Source organism: Odocoileus virginianus, chromosome 10, assembly GCF_023699985.2.
Source record: "Odocoileus virginianus isolate 20LAN1187 ecotype Illinois chromosome 10, Ovbor_1.2, whole genome shotgun sequence".
NCBI lineage: Eukaryota > Metazoa > Chordata > Mammalia > Artiodactyla > Cervidae > Odocoileus > Odocoileus virginianus.
Window position 1 is genome coordinate 50907753 of NC_069683.1, and position 11941 is coordinate 50919693.

The following is an 11941-nucleotide window of genomic DNA, read 5'->3' on the forward strand; positions in this document are numbered from 1 at the left end:
CATAGTATCTATTCAGTAACCCTTGAACAGAGTAAAGAGTAGCTATTCCAAAGCTCTGTTAGTTCGGTAACTATTACTAATCATGAGCCCAATTTGCTCCTCTGAATCTATCTCCAATTATTCTATTATTAACTTGTAAAGTGAGACAGAGTAAGTTCACTTCCTACTGAACAGAACTGAAACTTAGTTCACTCCTAATGGCACTGTGAGAATGTAAACGTTAGGCAAACCACCTAAAAAAGGAAAAAAAAGACACATCATTTTCCAATCAAACTACTAAAGAATCGAAAGTACAAAAAGGATTGCATTTCAATAGAACTAGCTTTATTTTTTTTTTTTAAACAAAAGAAATGTCTAAAAGCAAATACAGGTATGTACCAAGGGGTGGACGTGACCTGGTACTTACAAAGGAGTTGCTGTGTCATAAATGAAAACAGCATGTTAGGAGAAAAATAATTTTCAGGTGTTGTCTGCTTGAAAAATCTGGAGATGCAAGTTAACTGAAGGAAGGTGATTGGCCAAGCAAACAGTGTGAGCCCAGGGAAAAAGAAAAAACCACCAGAAGTTGCTTCCAGAGAACTACGTAGTGGCAGCGTGAGAACTGGCATCAACTCACAGTCTTCTCATTTTCCCCATTTTCTATAATTTTCCTCTTCTTCTCATCTGTTTTTTTCTTGAAGATGTTATTTCGGTAAAACTGAAGTTCTTTGATGCTTTCGCTAATGTCATCAAGTGCCCTACAAGCAAACACACCACGCTGAGTTGAAATGTCCAAAAGTCAGAGGAGATGATCACCATTCTTCAAAGGTGTAACTTTTTATAAATAACTTAAGAACAATCGGTACTACTGTAAACGCAACTATCTGATATCAACAAGAAGTGGAACGCTTCAGTAAAACAAATTTAAGTGCTTGTTTTTTTTAAAAAACTGTTTGATTTCAAAAAAGATGTCTAAAATTTAACAGATAAAGGTTTCCCAAACTGCTCCATAAGACAGTGAAGTGTTCTGCCGGGGGCCGGGGTGGAGGGAGGGGGTAGCTCCAGGGTCAAATAATTTAGGGGAAACTAGATTAAACAATTCCTCTTTTGAAGTTTTTGTAAAGTATTTAACGTACTGATGTGTATTTTGAATTCCCCAGAGGAGGCTGTATGGTAGACACGATATTTCTAAAACTTAAATCGACCACACTTGTGGGATTCCCAGCACATGGCATATAGTTTGGGAGACACTGTGCAATACTTAATGACGTCCTGCACAAAATATATTCACATACTCAAGCATAACTGGTGACTCAGCCATCATAATAAACACCCATGAACAGACAGCACCTAACCACAGAGGACCTCCCTCCTCTCAAGGTGATCTGTGCTATCATTAGGGGCCGCCTGCCTCCTCCTAACAGCCTTCTTTCTTCTCTAACATGCTGTTTCTCATGTGTTGCAGTCTGAGAAACCAGGTACCCAAGATTATTAGAACAGCGGGCAAGTAAATCAATTTGCTCTGAAGATGGGCCAAGGGCCCACTCCTAGAGATCAAACTGCACAAACTTTAGTGCGAGAGTTTTATGAGTTACTTTTGTGATTAGGGCAACAGTTTTGCTTTCTTTCCAGGTCTTAGGTATATGGTGGACAGCTGAAGCTGTCAAAAATACAGCCTCTGGTTAAATCACGGGACACCACATCTTAGCCACAGTAATGAAATTTAAAAAGAGCTGAAAACCCAAAGTCCTTCTATAGCCCACTTTGTGGCCAAACCTGGCCCACTTGATGTGAAGCTGTCACTGGTTATGCCACATGGTGTGAATATCTGTACATTTCACTGTAGAAGCAGTCACGTGTTTGAAGATGAGTGCTTCCCCAGACCTCGTTAGGGCTATTACTCCCCTTCTAAAGCCTGAAAAAGCCTGAAAAATCTGAAATCCAAAACACCTTGAGCCCCAGCTGTTCCGCATGAGGTATTCCAGACCTGTATTATTGTGCTGTAGTCCACGAAAGCCCAATAAAAAAAACATATCAGAATGCCAGGCTCTTTGGAACAAGGACTCGGTCTTCCTGTTTGGCTAGAAGTGTGCCTGGCACACAGTAGGGACTCAGTATATGGAGGAAACAAACACTGCCCTTAGAAGCCAGCTGCTGCATCTCCCATCACGTCTTATGTCCTTCCTGAAAGGCCACAATGCCAACAAGTAAAACAGGACTCTAGATACACAAGATCTTTAAATTTCCTGTGTACTTGGGCCTAAGGTTGCAGACACAAAAAGAAAAGAATTTGAAAAACTAAGAAGTGTTGAAATCAGGCTAACTGCCTTGTACAACTGTACACAAAGTGCTCAAATTTTAAATAGTTACAAGCCCATACGCTTGCTGGGAAGAAAATTATAGTGCTCACTACTAGAAAAATTACACCATTTCACATACGTTCCAGACTAAGTTATCCACAAGTTTCAAAGCAGCAATAAAGATGTTAAGATCATACATTATCTCATAAGGGAATGTTAGAAAACTGACCAGAATTCCTGATAATCTTAGCAAAAGAAAGTTATCTCTATGTAGTTGTCCTTTACTTTTCCCCCAAGGGATAAGTGACATTATTTCAAACAGTAAGGAATTCAGGGGTTATGTATGTGTCAGATGGCCAAACACTTAAAAGGACCCAAACTTACCTGTGAGAAGCAGCCTTCTTTGGTGCAAATTCGTATTCTTCAGGATACCAGCGTCTATACACAGCAAAAATGCAACTCTCAAAGGAAACTGTCTCAAATGCACTGAATAATTACATCCTTCAAGTGATGTAATAACACTGAAAAAGGCCTTTGGGTTGTGACTATGGAGTTGCCACCTTGTCTGGGACTCCATCTCTCTCCTTCACCTCTCTTCATTCTATAGGTTCTTTTCAGGCAAGATCACTATGTAAAATTCCCAAACTGTGCACTCCAGCCCTGCCCTCTCCCTTGCTTCTGTCACAGGTATCCAGGACAACTCCACCTAAAATCCACCAGGCGTCTCCAACCCCCCACACACAGGGTCACTCACCATCCTCAACACCTCCCTTCCCCCAGCAGCCAAATCTACTCTTCCTCTTACGTTCCCCTTTGTCTTTGAACAGTTCCATCACCCACCAAGCTGCCCAAACTAGAAACACTTTATACCTCCTCCCTGTCTTCACGCCCCCATTCAAGCACTCAAGGCCCTGCTACTGACCTTCTCAAACACGCTACATCCACACGGCTCCTGCCACCCACTGCCATTTCCCTAGCTCCTTCTCTCCAAGATGGTGCAAGTCTTTCTCCCTCTATTCTTAACCACATTCTTATCAGAATTATCTCATCGTTATCACCCTTACCTTCCTGTTCCCCTATATCTTCGTACCTCTGCCCGTTCTCTAGAATGCTCTCTCTTCACCTTAAACATCTGGAAAATGTCCACTCTTCTTTAAATCTCAATTGAAAGCCATTTTCTACATGAAGTTTCCACTAACTCCCCACCCTCCCCACTCCTGCAGTTGGGTGCTCCTTCTCTCATGCCCGCAAAATTCTACACACACTTTTCCCTGACCAACGTCATCACACAATACACACCCCAGGTGGATTTTTTTTTTTTTAAACATATCTGTCAGTTCACTAGACTCTAAGCATTTAAGGGCTTTTCGCCTATATGTTCCCAGCACATTGGCCAATATGCAGCACAGAGGTGGGTGTTCCAATAAATTCTCTGGATTAATTTATATGGAAGATTTCTGATATTCTTTCCCCAGGGCTCACCAGTTCAAGCAAGAATAGGATGAGGAAGTTATACACCCACTTGGCCCCCTCAGTTCTACAGCTCTATTCAATTAATTACTCTGTACAAATTCTCAAGGAAAACATGCTAAATGAGGCAACTGAATGGATCCTAAATATAGCCCTTACCTGCACAGCTCTTTAACAGTGCTCACATCAATTATCCTATAGTGAAGATGTTTCATGAACTGGGGCATGTATTTGTCAAGAAACTTCTTATCTGCATGAACTGAATTTCCTAGAAAGACACGAAGCATACCGCATCTGTGTATTTCTAGTGGTACACAAGAGGACATAAAAATTCATAGACTGTATTTAATTGGAGATGATTTTTTTTTATAAATTCAAACAATTTGTAAAAGCATCTCAAAACTTCTAAATTAGGTTTGAGTGTATCTGATTAGATTACAAGTGCAGATTTCAGCATGTTTAGTCAGTTTAGCTCATAATAGATTTGTAAATGGCACTCTAGACAAAAGGATGAATCTATCATTCCATTTAAAATAATGCTCAAATCTGTTACTTTTTAAGCTAATACCAGACGTGCACATTTTCTCCCAGTATCATAAAATCCACACCACTAACACTAAAAATTTAACTGAATCATATAAGTAGATAAGCCTTTATTCAAATTTCAGTTTTACGCATATCCACATTCATGTTTTCACACAGTAATTTATATTTAAAAAAACACTAAATTTTTAATAAGAACTTTAAAATAGACTGCACTGGCTAGGGGGAAATTTTATACAATACATGCTCTAATACTTAAGGTCAAAATTTTTTATGAATACTTAAGAAAAGTGTTAGTAACTATACCAGTTTACATTTACAAATACACCACCACAGGACATTAACCTCCCTTTGACAATGACAGTTGTTTCAAAATACAAACAGAACTGGCCTATTTCTTTAAAAAGTCAGTGTCACAAGGGGAAAAGACAGGTACACATTTTTGATTAAGACTAAAGAGACAGAATAACCAAATGAAATGCACGAGTCTTGACTAAATCCTGGCTGAAAAACAGACATTTTAGATATGGACTCGATATCAGACTATGTTACTGAATTATTTTTAATCATCTTAAATGTGACAAGGATCTTGGGTTTACTTAAATGTAACAATGATCTTTTGGTCCTTATTCTTAGGAAATCCTGGGTGAATTATTTAGGAATTAAGTGTCAGGATGCTTGCAATTTACATTCACAGGTCTACAAAAATCAGACAGATAAATATGGCACAAAATTAACAACTACTATATCCAACTTTCCTGTATATTTAAAATCTTCCCATAATAAAAATATGTGGGAAAATGTTATTGAGCTAATCTGGGTATCCCAGAGCTCATGTCAGGTTTCAGGGCATTTTCCCTGATATTCATGTATAAATTATACAAGGAAATTTGAGCACAAAAGTAAGAGGCATAATCCAAATCGGGGTAAGTGGAAGACATGACGATCTGGGTGGATCTTTCTGGAACCACAGTCTCTTGAACCGCTGCAATGGAAGACTATCTACAAGGCAGACATAGGACTGGATTTTACCTGCGAGTGGACAGAGCCCTGGAGGAGTCTGCTGTCGTACAAAGGAGAGAAATTCATACTCTGCCTGCTGCAGTGTCATTGTACTCTCCTTCACTGCTTTGGTTAGACCAGACTGCAAGAGAGAATCCCCAGCCCCACCAAGACAGACGAAGTCAGTTTTCAAAGGCATCCAGACATGAAATTCCACTTCTAAAGAGGGCAAATATAATCAGAGTTGGACCATTTGCAGACCTCAAGTTCAAACTGAAACTGCCATCTTTGCAGTGATTTTTTTTTTTCTTAAAGAATCCAAGTCAAATAAGTTATGTTCCTGATAGTTAATAGCATTTCCCCATGGTCAGAAAACATGGTGCTAAAGGTCCAAGGATAGAACCTCTGGGAAGAAACACCTAGTGAGAGGAGAGCAGTGTTCTCCTTTCTCTGAAAGTTGATGTCTAACCTTATCCAAAAGACTGACTTGAGCAATACTGGATAATCCGCAATGCACTTGTGACAGACTGAATGCAGGAGAGGCGAAACAGAGGACATTCAGGAGAAGATGGTCTCGAGAGATCCCAAAGATGAAAAGTGAACAAGCAAGCAGTTTCCCAGGCTTGCCAAGCAATCTTCGTCTATCCCTTTTAAAAATACCATCCAACAAGGGTCTAGGACTCAGATGTGGGGGCAACAAGCTTATTACTGATCCCCAAAGCGGCAATCCTACTATATGGTAATGTTACCTTCCCGTGATGCTCCTTACACCAGTCTGACATGCTGTCCAGTAACTCATCTGGCTGTTTTATAATCAGGTTAGGACCCTGTGGATAGGAAAAGCTGTTAGTCATCCAGAATCACTGGGGATACACTTGGTTTTGGAGTTCAAGCTGCTTTAAGAAGTAAATATATATACCAGAGAAAGTAAAAAAGATGAGGGCACTTTGTTAACTCTAAAAGTAGTCCTCATTCACTCTAGCATTGTTTATGACAATTAAAAAAAATAACCAATGCACATGTACACAACTAAAAACTGAAATACCTATTAATGCCTGTTATACAGAGTAAGGTAAATCAGAAAGAGAAAAAGCAAATATTGTATGTTAATGCATACATGTGGGATCTAGAAAAATGGTAGTGATGAATCTACTTGCAGGGCAGCAATAGAGACACAGACATAGAGAATAGACCTCTGGACACAACAGGGGAAGGTGAGGGTGGGACGAATTCAGAGTAGTAGCACTGAAAAACCGTTACTGTGTGTAAAGCAGATAGCGAGCTGAATGACAAAGGGAGCTCAATCTGGTGCTCTTCACAGCCTACATGGGTGGGATGGGGCAGGGCGTGGGAGGCAGGTTCAAGAGGGAGCATATATACTTAGGGCTGATTAACACTGTTGTATGGCAGAGACCAACACAATATTGTAAAGCAATTATCCTCCAATTAAAAATAATATTTTTTCATTTATTTTTATTAGTTGGAGGTTAATTACTTTACAATATTGTAGTGGTTTTTGACATGAATCAGCCATGGATTTACATGTATTCCCCATCCCGATCCCCTCCTCCCATAGATAACTATCAAGGGTCGGCAAACTATAGCCTCAGCTTCAGGCACTTTTAATTGCTAGCAAGCTAACAACGATTTTTACATTTGTAAAGGGGGTTGTAAAACACACAAATATGTGACAGAGAGGTATGTGGTATCTAAGCCTAAAATATTTAATATTTGACATTTGATCTTTTTTAGAGAAGGCTTGCCAACCACTGACTATAAACAGTTCCTATTTTGCCAAGTAAAAAACAAAAAGCAAATTGAAGAACAGTATATATATGCTTAAGAGTTCACTTACACTTGTTTAAAAGAAAGGCACACATTTGTATATGCATACAAAATACTAAAATACTACAAAAATACAAAGACATTGGGGAGTAAGATCAGGCAAGAGAAGAATAGCTGTTGAAAAAAACCAACAGCTCACAATGCATATGTTTTGCATAAAGCTACACTGTTTAATTTTAACAGTATTTTCACATTTAACAGTTGAAAAAGTAATTGGTGGCATCTGAAAGATTTAAAAAAAAAAAGAAAACCTGACCCGGAAATTCTCAGCTCCAGTTAACTAAACAATCACCTGAGAGTCAGAGCTCCAGCAGAGAAGCTCAACTCTTAAAGCAAGTCACCTCCCAGTCTCTCCTCCTGGGCGATGGAGATAACAAACCGCCCCTCCCCCTTCCCTCACAGGGAGGTTACCAGGATAAAAGAAATTATAGACACGCATATTTGAACTGAGGGGGGATAAAAGACTCTAAATCCAAGGTATTAAGGTGGTAAAAGTAGTTTGCAGTTACTGAGAGGAATGGCAAGAATTTGACTAAAATAGGCCTGACAGCTACAAGGAGTTTTAGCCAAACAAGAAAACGGGTGATGGTAATCTCCACGAAGAAGCGAAAATATGTGCTCTGATAACTTCTTTTTTTTTTGAAGTACAGTGGATTTCCAGTGTTGTGTTAATTTCTGCTGGACGGCAGAGTGACTCAGTTATACATATGTCCTTGCCCATTCTGGTTTATCTCAGGACATTGAATATAGTTCCCTGTGCTATTCAGTAGGACCTTGTTTTTTGGTTGGTTTTTTGTTGTTGCTGTTGTTGTTGTGCTACACAACATGTGGGCTCTTAGTCCCCTGACCGGGGATCGAACCCACACCCCCACCACCCCACCCTGCACTGGAAGCAAGAAGTCTTAAGCACCAGGGTAGTCCCCAGGACCCTGTTTTGGTAACACTTTTTTTTTTTTTTTTAACAAAACCAAAAACCTCATATCACAAAACACAATTCTAAAAAACTATGATGGAAAAAGCCAACATCTATCAACTGAAGGCTATAGAACTTACTCTGAGCTACTTACAGAAAAATTTCTGGGGTGGGATGTCTGCTCTTCTAACATAAAACGTCTTCCCCAGACTTGTATACAAAAATAAAACATTTTCCACAGAACTGACACTTCAGTGCCAACAGGCCTGTAGCAATTTTTTTTTTTTTTTTAACATTCTTATCCTCATCCGACTGGGTCTATTTACAAATGCCACACTCATCTGCAGCTGTGAGACTACAGGCCCAAATTTCCTCCAGGGTACATATCAAGTAACTGGTCCATTAAACTGTCAGTATTTCACATTATATCAACAGTCTGAGGGGAAAACTCTTCTCCAGCCAAGGGTAAGTAAGGTTGGTGAATAAAGACACTTCTCTTCACTATTCATCTCTAGAAAATTCCAAGTGACAGGAAAAAACAACCAAACCTAAAACTCGAGATTTATATAAAGTTGCGGTCTTGGGAGAGGTGGGAGTGACTGTTTATTTGTTTAAGAAAAAAAAAAAAGAGGTAGTTGTTACTATGAGAAATACAAAGTATCGTGATTCTCCCACAGCTGATATACCAGGAGGTATATCTGAAGCATCAGGATGTCTGCCTGGTACTCCACAAAAGTAACAATTCATCTAAAATGACTCTTCCTCCCTTACCTCACCAAGAAAATAAGTGAAAGTCTTAAGGTTAGATCTGTGGAATGTATCCAGTGCCAGTAACACATCAATCAGACCCTGCGGAAATTTATTTTAACAAACCTGTGTTAGTTAAACTTGTGTTCCTACTCTGGAGTTCCTCACTGCCTCTAATTCAGCTGACAGTATGACGAAGGCCGGGAACTTCACCCTCTACCAATCAGATGCTGTCATATACTTATTAAATGCTTTGTGAGTGTCTGAAAGGCAACCGGAAACAGGTGTGTTTTATTTGTTTTGCTTAATGTTCAGTTAAAAGCAGCATGTTAAAACGTTTAACCATGCCCCTTATGTCAACAGGATAGCTCATGGCTCTGTATCAACAGAAATTCTAAAATCTTATTAATGATCTAGATGAATCACATGCCCTGGTTGAAAAGGTAGATACTGGATATATGAAGTCGAGTTAAAGCTAAGGTTATGATACAAAAAAGTCAACTTCGGCATGAGTCACCGATCCTGGCGTGACTGTAGTTGGTTGTCTTACTGGTTGGAAGCCCTTTACTCAGACTACCTGGTTAAACTCTTGGCTTGCCCAATAACTAGCCAGGTAGCCTTGGGCAAATGACTCAACAACTCTGTACCAAAACTTCTCTCTCCATAAAATGAGTATAACAGTACTTACCTTATAGTTGCTGTAACGATTAAGAGTGAATACATGTAAAGCACTTAGAATTGTGCCTGGCAGGCACTAAAGTAGTGAAGTGAAGTCGTTCAGTCGTGTCTGATTCTTTGCGACCCCATGGACTGTAGCCTACCAGGCTCCTCCCTCCATGGGATTCTCCAGGCAAGCATGCTGGAGTGGGTTGCCATTTCCTTCTCCAGGGGATCTTCCTGACTCAGGGATCGAACCCAGGTCTCCTGCACTGCAGGCAGACGCTTTAACCTCTGAGCCACGAGGGAAGCCCCCGAATTTTTGCCATAACTATTGAAAAATACTAGACTCTGAGATGGATTACTTTGGTTCTAGTACCAAGCCCACCAGGACCTAGAATGTTATTTTGGACCTTAATCTATATCAGTTTTATTTTTTAAATAAAGAGGTGACGGGGGTGGGGAGAGACAATCTTTAGATTTCCAATACACTGTAAAAAGTATGGCTGTATTACAAGGCATCACCTACTTCAGCCAAAATGTTGAGATCAGAGTCAGTTATCAAACAGGCCATCTCAATAATCTGGTCCTTCTCAATGTCCAATCCTGTCATCTGCAATAAAAAATATATATATACACATACATACATATAGCAAAATATATATATATACACACAAAACCATCTTTATAGCCTACTGCACCCAAGTTTATTTAATAGGACATCCCTCAAGCATATTTAACTTATATTCCACAGCCAGGATAGAAGAGACAATACTGCTCCTTCAGCAAGTCCTCAAGGCACTCAATATGGGCTGTTTATTCAATAACCATTTACCAAGGGCGGGCTACATGTCAGGCGTCACGGTCCTACTCTGGGGTATATGCAAAGTTAGCAAAATTGAGTGCTGACAGCATTCAATTTTGGAAGAGTTAGACAACTAACTTCACTACACCTCTGCAGAGTTTACAAAGTTTTCATATTAATTACAGCACTTGATAGTCATCATAATCGAGTGTTATTATCCCCGTTTCAAATAGGAGAAAACTGAGGCTCAAGGAAGAAGGGAATCTTTGGCTGAGTATGGAAAACCTAAAGGGATCAGAACTGGGTTGTAGTCCCAGCTCCGACCCTCACTAACTGCACGACCTTGAACGGGCTGAATCCTCTCTCTCTCTCTCTGGGCCTCAGTCTTCTCCTTTATGGAATGTGGGGCAAGGCTGAGTCATCTCCGGAGTCCCATCTGCCTCTAACAGGGTCCCGTGAGGCTAGGGAAGTGGGGTCTAGCGGAGCTGCTGTGTCCACCCCCTACCCCGGGGACCCGAAGCCCACCACCGTGTTAGGGAGCTCCACATCTGGGCGGAACTGGGGGTTAAGGGAAGCCATATAGCTGACACCTCCCTTTGGAAAAGAAACCCCACAGTCCGGCACGGTCTTCAACGCCCGCAGGACTCCGGTCCCTCGACCTGCCCCGCGCAGCCCGCAGCCGGGAGGCGCTCACCTGCCACACCTGAGATCCAGACACCGCTGCTCTCCCCGGACACGCTCGGCTACTCGGTCCCACCCGAGAAAACTCACTCGTCTCCCCTCTCCCCCTGACCGACCTGACTCACCTCCAAGTCCACCCAGACCATCCGCTGAGCCATGCTCTCCCCCGCCGCCATGGCTGCGCCACCTTCGCGGACACCCCGCGCCCCGAACTGCCCGCGAGTCCCACCCACACCTCGCAACAGCCTGGAGCCCAGGGAGCCGCCTAGCATCACCCGGCACAAGCCGCCACGGCCCCAGCCTCTCAGCCGGCGCTGGCGCAGGCGCGATAGTCGCTAAACGTCGCAAACCCGCGGGGAGGCGCAGGAGTGAAAACTACAAGTCCCAGCAGCCAGTGCACCGACTCTCCCTGAGTAGTCCGGCTTAGCTGCCACATGGGCTGATGGGACTTAGAGTCTTGCATGCTGTTGCGCCCGATTGCCCCGCCGCCGCCACGTGTTTTCGGATGTTACTGGACGCGCATGTTTTTCAGAACTAAGTTTATTCTTTTCCAAGAGTTATTTCCTGAATTTGGATGAGTTGCAAATCGCCTAGCTGAGAAAGAGCTCTCTTACTTTAACTCGAAAAAGACCTGGTTACTTATTTCAAATGTATCCTTCTTTTTTTTTTTTTGCTGTTTTCCCCCCCCTTATTTTTTACTTACCTGTCACTCCACACACTTTCTTATTTACATGCGACAGCCGAGCGGTGTGCTTTTTAAGCCGGAAGACCATCTCCACCTTTAGAAATCTTTAAATGAGATCTTATCTGAGTGATCACTTACCATGTTTTAGGTGCTGAATAAAATACTTTCCCTTCATTGGCAAAGGGTTACTCCTTATTCCTTACGGAGGGCTTGACTTGCCGCCGTGGTCTGTGTTTCAGTTCACCTGTTAGATGTCAGTAGTAATGACTTCCTACTCCACCCTTACAAGTTCTCATAGTTAAATATTGTGCTTG

At 41.5% G+C, this 11941-nt stretch overlaps 1 protein-coding gene across 1 annotated transcript; it reads right to left on the bottom strand.

Annotated features, from left to right (window-relative positions):
- Positions 1-302: 302 nt before the first annotated feature.
- On the bottom strand, positions 303-11258 carry REXO2 (RNA exonuclease 2). Its single transcript, XM_020872792.2, has 7 exons — positions 11068-11258; positions 9986-10069; positions 6044-6121; positions 5325-5436; positions 3909-4017; positions 2664-2717; positions 303-737 (listed from the first exon to the last, which is right to left on the bottom strand). Exons 1-7 carry the CDS (start codon positions 11212-11214, stop codon positions 608-610), a joined length of 714 nt encoding a protein of 237 aa, XP_020728451.1. The 5' UTR covers positions 11215-11258; the 3' UTR covers positions 303-607.
- Between the last annotated feature and the right edge of the window lie 683 nt (positions 11259-11941).